At 36.2% G+C, this 22889-nt stretch overlaps 1 protein-coding gene across 2 annotated transcripts; it reads right to left on the bottom strand.

Annotated features, from left to right (window-relative positions):
* Window positions 1-47: 47 nt before the first annotated feature.
* On the bottom strand, window positions 48-22266 carry Kaz (E3 ubiquitin-protein transferase Katazuke). Of its 2 annotated transcripts, XM_089646615.1 has the most exons (9): window positions 22061-22266; window positions 16906-17061; window positions 16363-16500; window positions 12735-12812; window positions 9368-9497; window positions 6886-7022; window positions 5475-5613; window positions 3995-4335; window positions 49-299 (listed from the first exon to the last, which is right to left on the bottom strand). In XM_089646615.1, the coding sequence occupies exons 1-9, from the start codon at window positions 22097-22099 to the stop codon at window positions 201-203; spliced, it is 1257 nt and encodes a 418-aa protein (XP_089502741.1). In that variant the 5' UTR covers window positions 22100-22266; the 3' UTR covers window positions 49-200. The 2 variants fall into 2 exon arrangements, with proteins under 2 accessions (XP_089502742.1, XP_089502741.1); XM_089646616.1 differs by lacking the exon at window positions 12735-12812 and having other exon boundaries at window positions 48-299.
* Between the last annotated feature and the right edge of the window lie 623 nt (window positions 22267-22889).

The following is a 22889-nucleotide window of genomic DNA, read 5'->3' as shown; positions in this document are numbered from 1 at the left end:
AAAAGTTGCAACAGAACACAGAGTTAAAAAGGGGTGTGGGAAGAATTAAGAAAAGATTTAGATTTCAGATCAAATATAATATCTATTACTTATAAGAGTTAAAAAATAAAGTTTACAAACTGACGTATGTTGTCTTGGATACGTTCATAATATAATATACGGCCTTCAAAAAGATGTGTTTTTCTTTTCAAACAATCTTTCTACATCACATAGACTTTCTCCACCCGCTTTATACAGAAAACTTCTTTGGTCTTTGGGCAAATTATGGCACCTTGCTCCTTCATCATCTCTTGTAAAGCCTGTAATGAGATAACGTAACATGTTAACTTTATGCACAATCAATATGTCATCGCCAGTGCAAATGTCTGATATATCAGGTTACTGCAAAGCTGTCCCAATTCTATGTTATGTAAGAGACATGGACAGATAGATCACAACCAACAAATAAAAATAACCAAGATGAGGTTAAACGCATGGCTAAGATAAAGTCAGAACGGCCTAATCATCATGTTGCGAGAAGGAACAGTGCCAAAATTCATCAGTTAGCAACTGTGGGGCCAAAATCTCTTAACAAGTAGGTTTGACGATGTAACCACAACAGAATGTGTTCAAAGACAAAAGATTACCTTTTCAGTAAGTACACTTGTGTGTATTTTATAATGACTTGGAAAAAATCGTGTGGACTAGCGATGTGTAGGTTCAGCCGGATTGAGTCCTTGAGCCCGAGTCCTTTGCGGGAAGCGGGTCCTACTCCCACTCCTTTTCGTAATCAACCACTCCCAGAGAACTCGGTCTGGGACTCGGACCCGAATGCCTCCAATCAACGACTCCCAGAGAACCCGGACCCGAGAATGCCTCTAAGGACTTGGACTCGGACCCGAATGCCTCTAATCAACAACTCCCAGAAAACTCGGACTCGGGGTCTCGAACCCGAATGCCTCCCTCCACCACCGGCCTCGCGAGTCCTGCAGTGAGTGGTAAGTTCTGGTGGTGAAGACATCTTCTGTTTACCTGCTTTACAGTAAGTGGATGTTTTGTTTATTGTTTAATATCTAGTACTTATTGGAGTTATTTGGGGTTATGAGTTGCTTTTCTAAACCGATGAGCTAATTAGTTAAATAATAATATCGACTGACATGTACTAATAAATCAATAATAGCAATAAATTATTTGAGTGATGTAAAAAAAAATAAGTTAAGTAATATTTAATTTAATTAGGTGTATAAAAATTAGGCTGTGACTGGGGTTTTCACTTTAAAAAAAATTGATTCTTACCCTAGTATTGTCGATAGTTTTATCAATCAATTCTGTTTCAGCAATCAATTCTGCCATTCGATACAATTAACAGCATTCCTCAAAATATTAGTATTGAAACAATAAGAAATGATTATTGCGGCTTATAGCCAATGAATTCACCTAGATTTTACCATTTTTCCAATATTTTTAGACTCACTAAGTACTCTAGGATGTACCTAGAGGTGCTACTAAGATATTGCAATACTTGCAAAAATTTGACGAAAAGCGCTCCAGTGGATGTTTTTATTTATCTTCTAAAAAACACAAGCCACTAAAAAGCATCTTGCCTATTATTTATAATATCCATAACACTTCATTGTAAATATTGTATTTTTTGTTGTCATTGTTAATAACTACAACGGAAAAGAATACAAAAGGAAAAATATACAAATCAAGTATATAATATACACAAATCAAGTATATAATATACACAAATCCTACAATAATATATTGAACAAAGTGTGTATGTATTGTAAAAGTAAAAAAAAATGGACTAGAATAAATAGATATTAAAACATGTTGTTAATTGTTAAAATTTTAATAGTTCAATGCTGTACCTAACTACTTCCTGACTTTGTTTTTAAAACATCTCGCCTTTACTGAGTTTCATTTGATAGAGGCTTCGACCAAGTACCTTTATCTATATCGATGGACAGAGATTATGAAAACGACAAATTCTCAACGACAACCGAAATTTATGTTACTACATTTGATTTATTACTGCTTACGCGTGTGCTAAAATTATCATCTGGAACTTGGAACCTAATACTACATCCGTTACGGCCTCGCATTAGCCGTAGCCCAATCAGCTGGAACACGACAAGACACGAATAGATTTCGTTGAACTTCGCCAAAATGTAAACTGCACAACTCGCGACTCGGGTGCGATGGGTGACGGGATTGACTCCGTGTTCTCGTGTGGGTCCGAGTTCTTGTGCGGGTCCTTGTCCTGCTACGGGTCCGAGTTCTTTCGCGGGTTCTATCCGAGTCCGAGTGCCGAGTCCTTGGCCGGACCCGTGCGTCCCGGTAGTCGCCCAGTACCCAGTCCGCACCCAAGAACTCGGACCCGGGACCCACTCCAAGAACTCGAGTTCTTTTAAAAGGAAGCAGTCCTCGGATGCCTCCGGAAAAATGCAGAACTCACCCACCTCTAGTGTGGACAGATCTTTCTACCAAGATTTCGAAAATGGTACCAAAAAAAAATTATAAATGAATGCTTTTTTTGAATAAAAAAATAATAAATCTGTTTTTTTTTTATCTCGTCATGACACTATATAAAAATGTCCATTCTACAATTTTCTTTATTTATTTTTTATAAAATTACACAGTGATTTTTTTTTAAATATAGCAACACTGAGAGTTCCATTGACTTTGAAGTTTTTCATTTGACATCATTTTTTACTTTAAGGTTGCTACTTTTCGAAAAATAACGCATCGGGCCTCTCGCAAGCTCATGACGTAAAATTATAATGTAATATCACGATAGCAGAAGTATTTTTGCACAAAGAAATATCTGACCAGTATGCAGTAATTGAATCAATGTTTAACCGTTTGAGAGCCAAAAAAATTAATACAATTGCTTGTAAAATGCCACCAAAAAAACATTATTTTTTATGAAACTATATATTTTTTAAAAACCCCATAAATTCTTTGAATTTTCAAGGATTTCGATGATTTTTTCGGTGTTTTATTAAAGAATATTGGTTTAGAATCACGCGGAGGAGGATCCCGAAGTCCAGGCGTTTCGATAAAATGAGAATTTTACGTACAGACGTACGCGCGAATCAGAACAAGACTGACGCAATCGACGGAAATCGACGATCGGCAATCTTCGCTAAAACACGAATCGACGAAAATCGACGATTGGCACCCAAACGGTTAAACAATAAAACACAATTAAAAAAAAATTACAGATTAAATTACAGAGTCCGCTGTTTGTCTGTCAGATTTTCAACAGATATTTTCAACAGATATTATGATGTGAAATTTGTCTTGAGTAAAATTTTCAAAAAATCATCATGGTTTCCAAAATACAAATAAAAAAATAGTATACTTAGTCCATCCGCTTACGGTGCAACTGAAAAAAACCAGTTGGCAACTCATGTTGCTATCCTGTGTATTTCAATGGCGGTCCACACAAGGTGCAACCATTTTTCAACAGCGACGCAACCAGTCACTAGCAAATCGCCTGCGCGTTTCGGTTGCCCATAGATATGTCAGTGTTCAAGAAATTTGCATTTGTCTATATGCCGAGCAGGAAAACATTAAATTTGATCAGGAGGTTGAAAAATTCCCGCGTTTAGACTATCCCACGACTATAAGGCTTCCTGATTATGTTAAGAAAAGAAAAAAATAATGGCTGCTTCATCATCACTTGATTGAGAAGAAGAAGGGAGAGAAGCTCGACAACCGGTTTGCCACAGGTAGTTGGCAACCATTTTCAGTTGCCTCGTGAGCGCATGAAGTTAGAATTATTGCCTGAATCGAAACTTTTGTTTAAATGTGATGCAAGTGGTCTATTATTAATGATAATCTGATCTGTTTCTGCATTTGAAAATTTATGAGAAAATTGCAAGAGGGGTTACAGTCACGCTATCAGCTGTTGCCTTCAGAAGTTGATTGTTATAATTATTACATTCTCCCAGACTACTCTGTCACGCACCCTGTGACAGGGTAGTCTGGGAATCTTGTTAATTACCTTCTCCCCGTACACCTGTCCATTGGGCAGCATCATGGGATGGTTGTTCTCATTGAGCGGCTCCCCCGATATGCGGCAGACGAGGCGGGACTGCGAGCAGTGCGCGTGCGGCAGGCAGGCGGCCAGGGAGTTGAGGGGTTCGCTGCACACGGGGCACGAGGCCACGCGCCCCGTGACGGAGTAGCACTGCGGGGTCTTCAGGGCACTGAGCCCCGCCTGAAGGGTTACCGACAGGACGGACTGCTGTGGCAGCTGCAGGAGGCGGTAGTTCTCGCGGCGGAATTGCAAGACCAGGTCTTGCCAGCGACCAAGCCGAAACAGCTGTTTGTACGGCTCAATTTCTATGGAATTATCATGGCACAAATTAAAACAATTATTGTTAGTAGTTCTTTATATTCAGTTTCATAAACTTTTTGAACTCCTTGGTACATAAAGATAACTACATATTTACTTTATCTTCACTAGATTCTCACTATTTTTTTGTTTGGTTCTGTTAACCCCTAGATCCTTTGATATTTTGCAGTGTATTTCTCTTAACCCCTCAATTTATTTGGATTTTATTCCAAAGCGGAAATTCTCCGACCTTCTAACAGAATATGCTGAGGCCTCAGGAGATAATGTGTAAACTGAACACAAAACTATTATATTAGACAAAGGTATCATAAAAGTCATTTGGCACTTTTTTCATTTTATATAAAAAATATTTAATAAAAAATTTGCAAACCTTGGCAAGGCTTAAATGTTGTTTCATAGAATTATTTAAAAAAATTCAGGATCATCTATGGTAAAATTTTGCTTGCAAACTGAAAGCGTGTTATTTTCTCTTTCTAATTCTAATACCGTATAATTTATCTCATCGTAATACAAAATGATGAATTTTATGAGTTTGTATCAGGCTGGGAGAAATACGGTGTTTGACTTCTGGGAGAAATATCTCCTAAAATTGCTCTATTAATTAATCTTTAACATGCATTACCTTTCTACTACTCTAATTGGTTTATTCAACATATGGAATTTAATGAGTAGGCTTGAGAGCGTCTGTACCTGTGTCAGGGTTGAATGCCAGCATGCCCATGCACTGCTGTATCTCAGGCAGCTGTCCCTCCTCGTAATTGGAAAAGAATTTAATGAGTAGGCTTGAGAGCGTCTGTACCTGTGTCAGGGTTGAATGCCAGCATGCCCATGCACTGCTGTATCTCAGGCAGCTGTCCCTCCTCGTAATTGGAAAAGAATTTAATGAGTAGGCTTGAGAGCGTCTGTACCTGTGTCAGGGTTGAATGCCAGCATGCCCATGCACTGCTGTATCTCAGGCAGCTGTCCCTCCTCGTAATTGGAAAAGAATTTAATGAGTAGGCTTGAGAGCGTCTGTACCTGTGTCAGGGTTGAATGCCAGCATGCCCATGCACTGCTGTATCTCAGGCAGCTGTCCCTCCTCGTAATTGGAAAAGAATTTAATGAGTAGGCTTGAGAGCGTCTGTACCTGTGTCAGGGTTGAATGCCAGCATGCCCATGCACTGCTGTATCTCAGGCAGCTGTCCCTCCTCGTAATTGGAAAAGAATTTCTTGGCGTGCTTCACAGCCTCCAGGCGCCTGTCCTGGCGAACCAGCTCTATATATTCCTGCAAATCAACAACCGTACACACATGTTCATTAAACGCTCAAACGTTACGGGAATTATTTCAACACTGAATAAATGTAACCAACGTGAGAAAGATGGACAGCAATATTAGTATGCATATGTGTGTAAGGTTATGCTTTCTCTCTTAGTCATCAGCAATGATCCGAGATAATAATGCATTACTTTTTTAATTATTTTTATATTTACAATGATTAACTAACTTGAGATAATCAACAAATTAGCATTGAACATAAATAAATGTCCATCCATTAATTTGTACTGAATAAATAATGAATATACATTAAATGATAAAAAAAATTTAATTGCATTAGTAAAATTATTGACCTAGGTATTATACTGGACAGCAAACTATCCTTTGTATGTCTGAGATCTGAAAAAGACTTCAATAATTTAGGCATCTGTATCATGTTACATTACCCTCTCCAACTGGAGTTATAACTCTACGTTATGGTCTCCCTTTTTCAATATTTACATTGCATATTCCTGTACAAAACATTGATTATAATTACCTCATGGACAAAATATCTCTATTGAAACTCTCCAAGAGTTTCCGATTTTAAAACGGAGGTGTGAACAGGGCCATAGAGCATCCATTTTTAAAACGGGACCCGCCTCTGATTTGAAAACGGAAGTGGGAACGGGCCCTTAGGCAAATAATAAATCTCCAAATAGTATTAAATAAAATCTCTATACTACGGGTCTTTCTTTTTGTGCGCAACGAATTTTGATAGGATTTTTACTATCATTTAGATGTTTTTTCCGGAAGGTTTATATATATATAATACATGCATATTATATTATATTATTAAAAATTATATTTTTGGGAGCTTAAATTGCTAACGCTGTCTAAACCTTACGAGATACATCAAAATAATGTACTACGGAATTGTAATCGGATCTCACAACCCCAAAACTACATTTTCAACCCCAAATCATTTTGAAGTCTCCGAGCAACGCCGGGTATACGTAAGCTAGTAATAAAATAATGTCGCTATCTGCGTCTTGTCTGTTTGTGCGTTTTGGTTCTTCTAAACTACGCGACAGATTTTGATAATGTTTTCACTATTATTCGGAGAATATACATAATACATGCATATTATGTTTATAGAAAGTAAAAACATCGAGCAACGCCGGTTACACGTCAGTTAGTATATAATAAATAACAAAACATGATGAAATAGATAAATAAGTTAGATTGAAACCCTTATGTTCAGCTATGCTTGTATATCCACAGTGAGTGAATGGTGCTAACCTGTATCCTTATCTTGAACTCCATGTTAGACTTGAGTTTCCTCAGCTTGGACTTGTTGTCAGCGCACCACTGCAGGCAGCGCACCGTGTCATGGTTGACTAAATCACCTTCCACCTCTCGGGCCACCGTAAATATGTCTACAATCATATAATTAAAAATAATAACATGAGGAATTATAATTTGTCAAGAAAGTCTACACATTTAATAAAATATTTTTTTATTACTAAGGCAACACCAAGTAACACAAACAATTTTAGAACAAATTATAGTAAATTCAAATATGTATGAGGTTATGTTTGACTTCCGATTCTGACAGATTGAAAAAATGGAATAACTCAATATTTTTCTTAACATTCTGAATAGTTTTGTTTTGATTTCACATCTGATAAATGGCTTCTTTGAAATCTACATATCAAAAATACAAAAAAAAAATTCCATGCTTTTCAAGTTTTAAAAAATAAATGTCTTATTATATATTTTTTTAATTTTACTTAAAAAGAAAGACAAACATTCCCCAGTTACGAATAACCTGACAATATTTGAAATTCTCCTACTACCACCACAGAAAGCAGAAAATATTGCTTGTTTTGTAATGGAAGACTTAGCCAGCCGAGGAATTGAATGTGCGATGCCTGGGTGAGACCCAAATGCGATGCCAACTCAGCTACTGACCGGTATATGATTTTATTCGCTTGGCAAGGAAATAATGTATCTCAATATAATGTAATTCTGTTATTCAAGCTCATCGTTTCGTCACTTGCGAACGTTGATTTTTTATCTGTGAAAAGTGAAAGTAAATTATCATAATTTTTCAATTTCTAAAGTCATAGTACTGTGATTATTCACAGGAAAGCCTCGTACGCCTTTTGTTTATTGTGAATTACACTTATTTAACTGAAAAGTTTCTGAATACTTGAATGGAATGGGTCCGTTTGGTCTGAAAAAAAAAAGAACAATTGTGAATTATTCTAGTTAAGTCGTAACAAACAAAGGGGCGGTATAGTGCGGCAGTTAGCTGCCCGGCGCACAAAGGTGGCTGGTGGAAATTTCCTATCCCGTTAGGGAAGGATTCATATTTTTATGGCACTACCTGTGTAAGATTCGGCTATGTGAAACGTTGCTATCCATTGAGCACTATGTAAAATTGTCATAAAATCTGCAAAAGTCGTGCGTAATTTTAGCTTTGCAAATTTGTTCACTTTTTACATCTTCTTTTGTATTACGTTATTATGTTTATGAAGGTACCTAGTTAAGAGTACCTACATCCCTGCTCGGGGTAAATTTATGATAGTGATGCACAACTTTTTCAGCAAACAGGCCGCTTTGCCTATTTTTCGAACAGCCCGCGACCTACAAGAGGATTTTTTTTTTTTTTCGTTGAGGGGTAAGGGGTTGACAGTGAAATTCAAGATTTCAGGTTTCTGTTGAGTATTGGCTATAAGGAGCAAATTTAGTCAGTCCCCTCGTGCTCGTTATAACCATGTTTATGATTTTCATAAATTATAAAGACATTATCTGGTAAGACAATACAATTTACAAGAACATCAATTTAAAAAATCAAGTTGTAATCGACCAGCTAGGTCTTTTACATAGACTGTATTATAGGGGGCCGGTCAGTCCGTGGTAGAAATCTACTTTAGCATTGCTCAAGTCGGTACAGGAATCTGCTTTATCCTTGCTCAGGTCGGTACAGGAATCTGCTTTACCCTTGCCAAGTCGGGGCAAGAATCTGCTTTATCTCGGTGCGGGAAGAGGCAAACAGAGGCAGGAATCCAGGGGGGAGCCAAGTCAAAGAAGATCCAGTTGAGATCTGGAAAGAAGCAGTCACGAAGAGCAGGAGTATAGTAGCTGGTGGCGATCCAGGGCGGAGAGTACCTGCTGAAAGCTGGCGCGCCGTATTTGTTGCGCAATCCCCCTCTCCCGAGTTTGGGGAGTTGGTAGTCCGTGGGCTGTGACGTCCGCTACGATTTATTGCGATTGATTTATTTATTGTGCGTGAAAGGTCGGCCACTCAACCGGGTCCTCGGAAAATGTCGGAAGGTCCTTGGCTGTAGACTGCCGGGCGATGAGGGAAACCATCCGGTTGTCTTCCTCCTGGGCTCTCGGGGTGCTTCCAGACTGCGAGCTGCAGATGGCACCGCGGTGAAGTATGAGAACGGGCCTTGTCTGGAGTTCACCCAATCTTGCGTGTGGCGGGTAGTCTCGTCCGCCGTCGGATTTCCAGGGCGAGCGGGACTCGAGGTATCGAAGCTCCATGTAAGTTTTAAAACCTCGTTACACACCGTCCAGAAGTTATTACGAGTAGTGTGAGCCATCGCATGGCGGGCCGCTTGGCATGTGAAAAATATTCACTATAAAGTAACTTTTAAAAGGCACTACGATCCAAGTGCTTTTTTAAAGTTACATTATTTTTCCTTTCAACACTCCATTTTTACAATATGTCAACTGTACATCAATGAGTTGAAAGTGAACAAGAACTTACCGACATTGGTGAGTTCCCTGAGGTTGGTTTTGTCAGCGAGATCATTAGCCGCCTGGTAATAACCCTGACGAAGAAAGTATTCTATCAGCATTCTGTCCAGACGAGTCTTCCTCCACTGGTTCAAAGATGCCTACAAATGCAGTTTAGTTACGTATAATAAATATGTACTGTATAAATTTTACTATTCATATAAAACGTGTTGTCTTTTAATTGAAATACATTGTTACACATAAATTTATTTGACTTTCAATGTTTATAATTAATTTTTAAAAAGAAAGACAAACATTTCCGGGTTACAAATAAGGTGACAATATTTTAAATCTCCTACTACCACCACGTGTCGTGATGGAGGACTTAGCCAGAGGAGGAATTGAACTCACAACGCCTAGATGAGACTTAAACGCGATGCCAACTCAGCTACTGACCGGTTAAAATTAAATGCTCACTAAACTAAAATTAAATGTTTAACAGCCAATATCTTAGATTAAATTTTTCACATAATGGTATTTTTCTGCATAAGGACTTGTACTATCAGTGGCGAGTTGATGCGGTACTCGATTTAAAACAATTTTGTATGACTTTGGTGGAGATTCCTCAATTCCAAAGATAATAGAATATAAGGAGATATGCTAAAAGGGCCGCCAGACCGTCAGCAGATCACAGTCTACTGAGCATGATTTCAATACGTAAAGATTTCATTAATCGTCATTTTCGTTCGTCCTCGTTTTATTAAAAATGCCGTCTTGTTCAGTGTAACTTTGTGAAAATGCGTCACGCCAAGTAAACTTCAAAACAAATGGAATATCATACTGAAAGTACAAAATTAGAATACGATAACAATTTTCTATGATTTTTTTATTGACGTCAATCCACGCACTCGCCAGCCAAGCTGTTATCCCAAAGCTAGTGATGGGACGCGATTATGTTTAAATACTGACTATCGATATTTCACAATAATACATGTTTTTTAAATGTATTATTTTTGTTGTACAAGCTGATGGTGGTAGAAAAATTGCTTTTCTATTCAAATACTAAATATTATTATCTATAACTTGTTTTTTACCTATGAAAAATGTTACTTAAATGTATCTTTTACCATCTCTCCGGACATAAATAGTTGCTTCTTGTGGTAATTAAGTTGAAACAAATTTTTGTTTAGATAATTTGTGCGTGGCAGAGTAAAGAAATTTTACTCTTCGGCCTCACAACATACTCCAATTAGGGATGCCAGTCTCACTGTCTCCATAGGATGGGAGCAGTTGGGACTCTTGTACATTATTCACATGAAAAAAAATGTGATTATTTATTTATGTTAGGTAAACAATAATTTATCTCAGTTTTTAAACTTATAGTATCATTATTTCAGTTTTCCAAAGGAAGGACAAATTAAAGAAAAATGGATTGACGCAACGGGAAAAAAGGGACCTGGTATTGACTATTATTGGTTTTTTTTTTAAATTTAAATGTATCTTAAAAATTGCACATAAAACGTCTTTAAGCAACCGAAAGGCAATTTCAGAAAAAAATTTAATCAATGACAGATGTCATAAATGCATTAAAAAAATAAATCTGATAAATGCAGATCAACAAGTTATTAGAGAGCTCTGACAGTGGAGTCAGAGACCTGTTGACAATGTGTAATATAAGGCTAACATCAGGATGTACCGTTAAAACGAAATATACTGCCGGACTAAATACTTTTGCAAACCCTTCACATCTATTATATTCTAGTTTAAAGCCTATGAATATGTCAGACAAAAGTTTGAGAAATGCTTCTGATTTCGAAAAACTGTAAAGCCCAGACAATGCCGGGTACTTCAGCTAGTTCACGAAACTACCTACTCGACACACTAAGCACAAGGACCTATTTCAATGTCACCATTCACAAACAAATTATGTAGCAAACTCGCCAACTATTAGTCTACATAGTTTAGCAAATGAATATACCAATAATTATTAGTTCAAAACATACTTTTTTATGTCAAGATATTATTTCTGAAAATTTTCAAACTGAAAAAGTTTTCAATTATTATTTTTTATTTAATCTTTTGCGATGCAACGAGAATATTCTGGAAGGATCGCCAATGCAAAACGCATTGTAGGGGAGCACTGTAGATGCAATTCGGCGTTTCTACCTACAAGGTCTGAATGTTCTCGACGCACCGGGCCGCTATATAATGAGGCGCGTCGAGATGTACTAAGTCAGTCATTAATTGGCAGTTTTACGAGTGACCAACAAGCGAGCTCTGCGACTGCTTGCTGCGTACTGAGGAGTCGGCCGCTATAGCCGGTTCCCCCCGCGTCGCGCCCCGTTGTTACTTCACCGTGCCGCTACTGGACCTTATTTACCTACACCCGGCTCTGCACGGACTACGAATCAATATGGACTCCTCGGGATCACATCAGCGCCCTGACCCTGGCTATAATTCCTGGCCGGCGCTCCTCAGCCCTGCGACATTATCGCCGGTCTGATCCTCAGCCCTGCGACAACTTCGCCGGTCTGATCCTCAGCCCTGCGACATCATCGCCGGCCTGCATCTCCCGTACATCTGCCGAACAGGTCCATCGCACCTTCAGCTACCTCGTTCACACTGGAGTACCCAAAAGACTCCACATCTTCACCAGTGATGAACACATCCACGAGTCCGGTCTCAACCAATGCGGTGTCGACTCACTGACCACCGCCTCGACCACTCCATCGCAGTCATCGCCGCCTACACCTGGTGTCATCGTCATCGGTCCAGAGTCATCTCCCAACTGCGCAACACTACTGACTCAAAATAAGCGCTGTGACTCAACACAACAAGTATCATCTTTCATTGTCTCATTTCAATCTATCCAATGTAAAAGCCCCATGACTCTTTATCAAATGAAAGATAAAATTGAATAATTCAATTGAAATGTCGATTTTTATACCGATTTGTGTAATTACATGTTGTACATTTTTGTAATCCCTACCCGACTTCATTTGAAAGTATTGCTAATGATGAACGCTGTCGGAACGTGTAGGCACGGGAATCTGTTCTAGTGCAATAGTATTGGTTAGCAAAATCGGCGATATACGGTTCCGTAGTAAAATTACTTGACAGCATATCTCCTTGTATTATAATATCTTTGCTCAATTGGTATAACTCCTCACAGCAACGATGTATGGCTACTCTAATAAGACGGTCCGTGGAAGTGGGACCTTAAAAGCTTTATAATTTAATAGTAGGCGCTACTCAAAACAAAATGCGAGATTGTTAAAAAAAAATGTGTTTCGTATATCTTCTCCTAATTCTCATAAATGGATTATTTATGGGTTAGCAGCAGTGTGCGTGTTAACATGAAAAAGTTGATGTAATAATAGAGTTAATAATTCAAGTACCCTCTCACTCCCAGGAATGTAGCCAGGGTCCTTAGACAGGCAGCAGAGCCCGAGGCTTTCGTGGGCCGTTTCGCTGGTCTGTTAAGAGAAAATAATAAAATCATCAAACTACTCATTATTTTCACATGCTTTTCATAAGCAACTGCTAATTATATGAAGTAATCTGTTAAATTTTAAGCTCGCCTAATAATAACATGTAACCCAATTTAAACTAATTGTAAAAAATCAATAAGTCCATACAATTATCTGTGGCAATGAGAATAGGTCTTATCTGTTTGAACTAATAAGGTTTAATATAAAATCAGCTAGTAGCCTACATTAGCGCAAATGAATTATTGTTAAGTAAATTGAAGACTGAATACTTGCAATATTATAAGTGTTTTGTAGGAATAATAATTTTATTTATTTATAATGGGTTTTTACAGACGATCTCACTTACGTGAGAACAATCCAGTTATAAAAACTCAGTTAAAATACAAATACACATACAAAGGCACATGAATTCTCATATACCTAAATAAAGATTAAAATATAAAACAAATAAAAATAAAAAATCAAAAATAAATATTACAGAAAAGTAAGAGATGCAAGTAATACACAATATAATCAGTCATATTATTTAACAATAACAGAATTTTTTTTCTGAATCCATACAAATTATCAACAAAAATATCTACTTCAGCACATTCAATCTTATTGTACAGTCTACACATTTGGGTCAAAGGACTAAAATAGGTGATATTATTTTTAAAAATATTCAGGTGAAAAATGCTGTGGTGTCACAATGGGAATTCGGGACATTTATTTCAATATTGCTAACACATAATGAGGTATCAATATGGCCCTGTATAATTTTATGCAAACATATTAGGTCAGTCAATTGCCTTCTTATTTTAAGTGTATCAATCTTAAAGTATTCACGACGTGCGTCGTACGATCTAAGATGGTCATGTAGTCCACATTTGAAAGATAATAGTCTAAGCATTTTTTTTAACCGATTCTATAATGTTTTCATACTTGCAATAATGTGGTTTCCAAATAGTGCTTCCATATTCAAGTTTTCTAATTAAGGCATAGTAAAGGGTTAGAATTGATTGAGGATCTTTGAAAGGTTTAGTTATTCTGTGAATAAATCCCATCATTTTAAGTGATCTGGACTTAATGTCATTAATGTGTAAATCAAATATGAATTTGGAATCAATAATAGTAATTCCTAGATCTCTTATAAAAGACACTTTCTTAAGAATAATCTTATTAATGAAATAGGAAAAATTCTTTATAACCTTATTTCGAGTAAAGTTTAAAATGTAACATTTAAGTGCATATCATTGACAGTACACCAGTTATTTAGTGTATCGAGATCCTTTTGAAGCACTAGATGATCGGTAACAGACTTAATTTTACGAAAAATTTTAAGATCATCGGCGAAAAAAGCATAATCACAGTTTAATTTCAAGCCAAGGTCATTTATGAATATAAGAAAAAGCAGGGAATGAAGGCATGCTTGTATCAATATTTTACTTTCATGTTTGTATATGATTATGTTATTGCAATAAACGCCTGGGTTGCCGGCAATTAAAAAAAAATATATATATATCATAATAAATATGGACAGTGAACCCTGGAATATAACCTGTCTAAAATATTCAACATGTGACCAAGTACATAGTATCAAAAATTGTGAATTACCAACTTATATAAATGTTATTTAATTGCTATATAATATAATTTTTACAAGATACAATACAATATGAAACACAAATATAAAAGAGATGGAGAGTATTTCTTAGCCCTCCTCACTTGGAGATCCTGTGCCGAGGAGAACTTAGCACTCTAGTACACCCAAAAGCCACGAGTCACCGCTGCTCTTAAGTAGAGATACTTTATACTAGGTGGTTATATCAATTTTTAGTTTATATTTAATGTATGTATAGTATTTATAATTAGTGTTCATAATAATATTATTTAACCTTGTATTTCCATTGTTATTGAACATTCTGTTGACAAACTGTTTGGTTGCAGTTTAACAAGACAATACCTTTGAAGACTAATAAATAAATACAATATTTAAATAAAGAAAAAAAATCCTAAATAAAGATGGAGACTTTAGTAGTTTTGCAGCTGGATGTTTCAAAGCTCTTGGTTTGTATCCAGGCTCCTCCACAGCAAAGTTTTTAATCACAGAATAAGCTCCAAGTATTGAGCACATGATAATGTGTGGATAACAACAATATCGCAAATCAGTTTCAATTAACCACTCAGAACATTAGAACGTCAAAAGACGTAAATATGATAATAGCGGTCAAGACATTAGAACGTCTTTTCACGTAAACGCGCGAGATTTTACAAAAATCGATTTATTTCCATCACTAGTATACGGATTGCCATGATTTAAAAAACAGAGTATCGATAATGAATAACGCTACGCGTCTGTATTAAAGAATATCTATGGAATGTAGAGGTGCATTATCTAAGTCGATTGGATCAGTCATCTTGTTCGTTCATAATTTATTGCGTTTCTAAATAATTTATTAAAAATATTTTAGTTTGGACGGTCAATATTTTGAGGTGACTAATAGCTTTTAATTATATTTCTTCAATATATAAAGTGTTATTTCTTTATGATACTCAGAAAAAAGTACATTTTTCACAGCTTTGAAATAATGGTCAGCGATTTTTACATATTTTTGACGTTGTCAGAAAATGTATATTTAGAAACACAAAAATTTACGTATAACAATACAATACGATAGTGAATTTCATAATCTTTCCAAAACATCTTTTAGAATGAGGCTACGTTTCCCAAAACGTGAGTTATGAAGCTTTTAACAAAACTCGTAAATATCACAAAAATTTTCACGTTTTGACAGATCGCAAAGGAACACAAAGTAAATAATAGTCTTTGTCCGAGAGGTTAAGCAGCTTGTTATGCCTATCTACGCATCCAACATTCCAGCAATAGATTTGACAGTAGACAGTTTATAGAAATACATAATAGCTCTTGGCTAGATGTACAAAGCTTCGTATTTATAATACCAATGTCAAACCAGTAATCACATATGGTGATGAGTCATGGTCGGTGAATCCAAAACAACAGTCGGCAGTTCAAGTGACACCAATTAAATGAAAATACTGGTATAATGATATTAATTTATTTACTTCTGCCCAAGTTGCAGTAAATATCTACAAAGCTGTAAACACAAGGGCGATTGTTACAGCAACTAACGAAATTACTATCGTAGTCGCCAGTGGAACTATGCAGGGCATTTAACAATGCTAACAGAACATTGGAATTCCAATATCCTTAAACGGCATCTTCAGCTGGGGAAAAGAAGCAAACATTTCCCACAGGTGAGAGGGGCTGACAACCTAAAAATAACTGCTGGCTTCTCTGATGGGTGAGAGCTGCCAAGAATCAACAAAACTGAAGACATTTGAGAGAGGCCAATGTCTAAAGATCGATGACCAGAAGGTTTATGAAGAAAAAGAACTGAACTGTTCAACTATGTCTTTTTGCACATAAACTTGCAAGTTAGAGCTAGTTATTAGAGTTTCTAATGCTCTAAGTAGGAAGAATTTATAATAATGGTGTGATATCTGATGTAAGTTGTACATTGTTTGGAATAACCTGTGGGATGCTGGGATCGGAGATAGTATCTGCATGCTCCTTGAGGTGCTCCAGCCTCCTCTTACAGACACAGCCGGCCCGAATCTCCTCCGTGATGGCCTCGGAGGCCTTTCGCTTCATGCTCTGCAGTTTCTCCACCTGGTGATCATCATTGTTACAATAAAAGCTGGGACATCAACAACGCACAAATTATAATATAATCACTGCCCCCCAGTCGCCTGTCGGTATAGCTCGAGAAAGTATATAGCCAACTGTTTTGGCTTTGTTGTGAGACAGGTTAAAGAAAAACCACTTAAGACTAGGTCCCGCACTATCGTTGGAATCTCAAACCAAGACCGGAGCCCGTACGGGTCCGGGATTTCATGAGCGGACTTTCTACTATTGGGTGGTATTTTGTTTAGGATTGTGAGGTGAGCTGAAAGAATCTTGATCCATTCACACTATGTATGGTTGCAAGGGATCATGTTGTAGTAATGATAGAAAATGTATTTAATTGGGAGTGAATTGGTATATAATCAATAAAGAGTTGGTTGGTTGGTTTACCATTCCCCCAAGCAGGCGCTGGATCTCCTCAGCGGGGAGGTTTTCCTTGTTCAGGCCGCTCTCAATTTCGTTGACCACATTCTGCACCTGCCGCACCTCCCCGTCCAGGGTCTTCTGGGCCTGCCGGTACTTCTTGTTAAATATCTCATACGGCACCTGTAAATAAACAAACAAACAAACATTACAATACATTATTTTAGAACCTGACCAAGTGACAAACCCAGAAAACAACTCATAGTCAGACTTTAAATAAGGACAAAACAACCAATTTTATACATTACATTTGTGATGCTTCAACCCTCAGTTTCAATGGTACCATGACAAGAGAAAACAGTGACTTAACCTCAACTAAACCTAACTAACTAACCATCACACCGGTTCGGGGTAGGCAGAGAGGACGGACCACCAAACAACTCGGTCTTGGCACACACTTCTTGCCTCATTCACATTCATACATACTCTTCTATTATTCTGACTCTTGACATGGCCCGACTCGTGTATCTTATTTACTCGATCGTGCCATGTCTTCCTCGGGCGTCCCCGACTTCTGCTGCCATTTGTATTCGCATCATATCGCACCTCCGGTGCTAAACTGTCACTTATGCAAATAATGTAATTTTTCAGGAGAAGCGTTTGAAAATTCGACATCCTATTATAATGTATAGTTCTTCTTGTCTAAAAAATGAACTGGTAATTATTTAAACTACAACTTTAAACTTCATATCAAAGTAAAAGCAAACGTCTCACAACTTTTTAATAAAAAAATATAAACATTTTAAATTTACAACCCTCCCAGAAGTGACATTATGGCACTAGAAAACAATTTACCAGGCAATTGTGTCATAACAATCAAAACACGATATCATACTTTTCTAAAGTTTTATTAATTAAAATATCAAAGCAGTATAACAAACTTTCTTAATTCTACCTATAGAACTTTACTATTAATCAGACTTTTTAATCTCAGTCTTCTTACCATTTTACGAACGGTTTTCAGCGATGTTTCATATTAAATCAGTCATTGGTCACGTATGGTTCTTATTTAAATACTATAATTACGCAATTAACAACAGTATCAAACAAATACAATTTCTTTTACTTATTATTATTTTAATTAGCATTAATTTTGTACTAATTGGGTACTCTTAAAAAAACAAGAACCTTAAATTTATTTTCACATTCCCAGGAAAATCAGGGAGTCTTTAACGATGTGGTTTCAATAAACTTGTTTTCCCTGCAAGTGGAAATGTGACTTTATAGAATGTTAGAAGCACAAAAAATTAAATGAGATCATTATAGAAACTTTCATAGTATCTTGGTATGATATTTGCCTCCACTAATTGCAATAAATCACGTTTTTTGCGTTCTGTAATTGGTATTTTTGAAGTGTATGCTTGCTTGAAGGGAATGTCATCTATTCTTTGGGCGTTGCCTCTACTTCCGCGTAATTTTTTTCCTCTTGGTTGAATTATAGCTTTTGCTTCCTCCCAGTTTTCAGTTTTGTAAGTTGTTCGATATTGGTAATTTTCACAATTCTTTGTGAATTTAATGCATTTAATATCACCAGTTTTGATTACATCTCCGTTTAAATTTTTGCTATATTGAACTTCATGTTTTCCTCAAGTGACTTCAAATCAAAGAAATCATCGTAATTCATTTCTTTTACAACAAATGGTTTACCAGTCTTCTTCGCCCCACGAATCAGGAACATTGTCACAATTGTTAATCGAACGAAAATTATACCATAAATCATAAGGGTTGGGGAAACAATGTCACTACGTACACAAGTATCTTTATTATTTCATGTCACCACCAACTTAAGTGTTGTTATTGCTCCAAAATCATAAAAATGAATTGTCATAATTACCTTAGTGGCGTTGTAGCTCCAGGAGACTGCTATTTGTGCGGGGTGCCGCGCGCAACTAACCAATCAAACGTTGTTTCTCCCAGTGGAGGTTAGATTTGCACCAAAACCATAACGACATAACTACCCTCACATGGAAATTATACGCACTACACAAACGACGATGACACACCAAGTAAAGAGGTACATTAGTTATTTTTTCTCATACTTAGATCAATTTTGACAAAACTTGCATAAGTGACAGTTTAGCACCGGAGGTGCGATATATTCTCCTTACACTCTCTGCTTCGCTAATTTGCTCTACATGCCCAAACCATCGAAGCGTCCCTTTTTAATCTTACTCATTACGCTTACATCAGCCTTCCACTTTTTGCAGATCTCTACATTTCTCACACGATCATACATGGTTTTACCACACATATGCCTCAGGGATCTCATTTCAACAGCATTCAGTCTGCTTTCATCCTTTCTCTGCCAGTTCCACGCCTCACTTCCATACATCAGGTTAGGTACCAGCACTCCATTGTGGACTGCTAACTTCGCTTCTTTGGACAATTTTTTGTCAGCGCCAACTGCGTTCAGTCCTCCATTAATGGAGTTACCTGCATTTACCCTTCTTTCAATATCTCTGTCAGCCTTCCCATCTCTCGTAAACATACTTCCTAAATACACAAACCATTCCATCTGCTCAAAGTATTCCTCATTCACAACTATATTGCACACTGTTTTCGTACTCTCTCTTTCAAACACCATTACTTTAGGTTTACTTACATTCATCATTAACTCATTCTTCATACATACTTCGTTCATCCTATACACGAGAGACTGTAGATCTTCCATACTATTAGCAATCAGCACCGAATCATCAGCATACAGCAGGCGACATACTTTCAGATTACTCAAATTCGCGCCCAATCCCACCTCTTTCAATTCTTGCATATAATTATCCATGTATAGATTGAATCACCGAGGTGACATTACGCAGCCTTGTTTAACACCTTTTGTGATATCAAACCACCCAGCAAAACCACCGTTCACCCTAACACATGCAACGCTTCCCTCATACAGAGAGGCAATTTCCTGATTCAGATTCGTATTCACTCCATACTTGAACAACACCTTCCATAGCTTTTTCCTGTCCACTCGGTCGTATGCTTTTTGTAGATCTACAAAGGCACAGAAAAGTTTCTGGTTTTTTCCCAGAAACTTCTCAGTGAGCATAAGCAATGTGAAGATCTGGTCCATGCACCCCCTAACCTAATCTAACATTACTTATTATTTTATCATGTTCTTTTTGGTCCGGTTACCAGCTGCGATATATGGTGCCAAACCCAAAATGGAAAAAATAAATTTCACTATTTAAACGTAATACACATATTTCTCTTTAGCGTTGATTTTATATCTACCCTCAAAAATGAATTACATATAAAGAATTTGAAAAGAAATCATAACTCGAAAATTTCATTGAGGAAGGGGAATATTGTAAGATTCTGTCAATCACAAAGACTGCGATAGGCTAGCTAGACATGTAGAACGAATTCATAACTAAATGAATAGCCCAAACGTGGATTACATGGTACAGGATTGGAGCAGGATGGGAAGGTATGGGGACTGGAGGCGAATAGCGAAGGACCGCAGCCAGAGAGAGCATTTGTGCCCCATGATGATGTGTGCGGAAAAGATCCATAAACAATGAAAGACGTAAGACGAAGAAATAAAAATAAATAAAATACCAGAAATGTGGAATGATGTGCGAGAGGCGGATTTTATGCAGCACCAAAGTAACCTGCCTACGTAATAATAATATTTTAATGATTTGTGTAGCGCTGTTTTTGAGAAAAATTACCTTAAGGGCACTGTACAAATAATAAATTTCTACAATGATCTATCTTATTATTAACTAGTCAAACTATAATCAACTTATGGCTAACAGATTGCATCCACTGGTTCGACGATCACTATTACAAAAATATGTGTACAATTCATTTGATCAATGAATGTGATGTTGCATTAGAATGTACATATTTTGTGATTTATTTATTTATTGTACAGGCAGATAATATACGGGACCATAAGTACATAATTAACTTCAAATGCTATCAGTGTAATTATGATAATTATGCAATATTGTAAGAAGCATGGTGCACATGTGGGGATTTGTATGTCACAAGCAAACGCCATTGAAATAAAATGAACTAAATTATAATAGTATTTGCTGACTTCAAAAAATCAAATCACCATTGTTGACTACTTGTTTATTGATATTGAAACTAGCAGGCGTTAAATTTCGAAGTTTAAGTAATCCAGGTTTGGTAGATGTGAAACTAATATTAAAAACACTAATATAGGATATACAGGTATATCTGTTGATTTATTTGTAGGTGAATTAATCTTTTCATTGGCAATTATGATTGAGACACAAAAGATGAAAGTAATATTTTTTCAAGTTTGAGAAAACAAATTAAAATAAATAATAAATTATTGAATCACAACAATACTTCAACGATATTTTCTAATTCAGAATGTAGCAGGATTCAGGAATGACATGTGTGAATAACTTTTTTAGAAACATTGAAGAGTGTCCCCTCAATAATTTAATTAGAAAAAACATCATCGCACATTATAACATTATTCTCAAGGACAGTATGTAAAATAGTCTTGTTATGGATTCTTTCAAATGAAACACTATTATTCACTTGTTTTTCATTTATATTCGTTTTACAGAGTAATGTCTACACCAGGAGCGTAATATTACTCCAACTGATGCTACTGTATCTAATAGAATCTGCTCTCATAGGAGACTTGCAGTGATTAAATATGTGTTACAACCATCAATGTCTATAAGGTAAATCAATATCAGTTGGGTTAAGGTCAGCTGCCAAATAATTATGCAAATAGTTTGTCCCAACAACAATTAAAGATAGTTCTATCAGTTATAACAAAGTTGATTGAAATAATAGATTATAACAATATAATGTTGACATTGTATCGTGTACATATGCATTGATATACAACAGAAATAGATAAAATAATGTAATCGTATTTTATAGTTTAATTGTTATTAATGGCAAGATGAGTAGGTATATAACATACTTAATACGCCATCGTATCAATTTCTAAAGGGCTACGTCGCTCAGATTGCGAAAATATTATATTTAAACAATTGAAAATCGATAAATTAAAACCTGAAAAACAGGTTCAACCTAAAAAACCATCTGAAAAATGTAGCAATATTTTCCATTAAAAAATATGGAGAAATATAATGAAACAAAAGAGTGGAACCAAAATTACCTTCAGAGTTGGATGTTCTAGTGACTTTATATCGTTCATTTTCGACCTTAATATTGCCTTGATTAATTTCAGAAAGTAATCACTAGTAATCACAGTAAGACAAATCAAATTTTCGTTATCAAATCCATGAATTAGGGGTCCCCAACAATGTGTCACAAATTCGATAAAGAAAACAAAACCTGCGAGAGTTGGTAGGTATTTATTTGCTCCTTCCAGCTGACGAATATTTACTCGTTCTTTTTTAATATTTTTATGGCTATAAAAACTAAAATAAGTTACATGTTTTAACTTTGACTGCTTTGAAATCTATGACTATGATTTTTCATTTTTTGAGAGAGGTTTGGGACAACACGCCACTGATGGTGCTGAGATACCGCCGTGTTTGCATTAATTCTTTTACTTGACACTCAAGGCAACGATCTCAAAAAATGGATTAATAAAAATTATAACATTTTTTTTTCGTCATAAAAATCAAAAACGCCTTCAAATAGGTACTTACTTAATATAAACCATGCCAATCTTTCATTAATAACATTAATACAAGTTCTGGGGTCATTTTCGGTAATATGCTGACAATCGTACCCTGCATTGGTCTAATTACTTAAAACATTTAATTGTCTCGGTTTTATATTAAGATCTTACGCATAATATCAATACACTGAAAACTGTGTGCATTATGCTAGTCAGAAACATTCTTAAATATATTTCCTCACCTTGGTCGCCTTTAAACAATTTGAATTAACATTATATTAGAAGAATACTTCATAATAAATTACCTATTCCAATTTAAATTATCGCTATTTAATGCAATGAATTACTATGCGAAGTG

This window comes from Hesperophylax consimilis, chromosome 25, assembly GCF_061612785.1.
Source record: "Hesperophylax consimilis isolate HC1 chromosome 25, BYU_Hcon_1.0, whole genome shotgun sequence".
In the NCBI taxonomy this organism is placed as follows: Eukaryota; Metazoa; Arthropoda; class Insecta; order Trichoptera; family Limnephilidae; genus Hesperophylax; species Hesperophylax consimilis.
The sequence above is the reverse complement of the archived record's forward strand: the minus strand, read 5'-3'. Positions and strand labels throughout refer to the sequence as shown.

Coding starts and splice junctions, on each gene's coding strand:
- Kaz (XM_089646615.1), bottom strand. CDS start 22,099: ATGAACGATATAAAGTCACTAGAACATCCAACTCTGAAG. Junction 9,498..12,734: donor ACATTCCTGGGAGTGAGAGG/GTACTTGAATTA, acceptor CTGCATTTGTAG/GCATCTTTGAACCAGTGGAG. Junction 300..3,994: donor GACAGGTGTACGGGGAGAAG/GTAATTAACAAG, acceptor ATCTCATTACAG/GCTTTACAAGAGATGATGAA.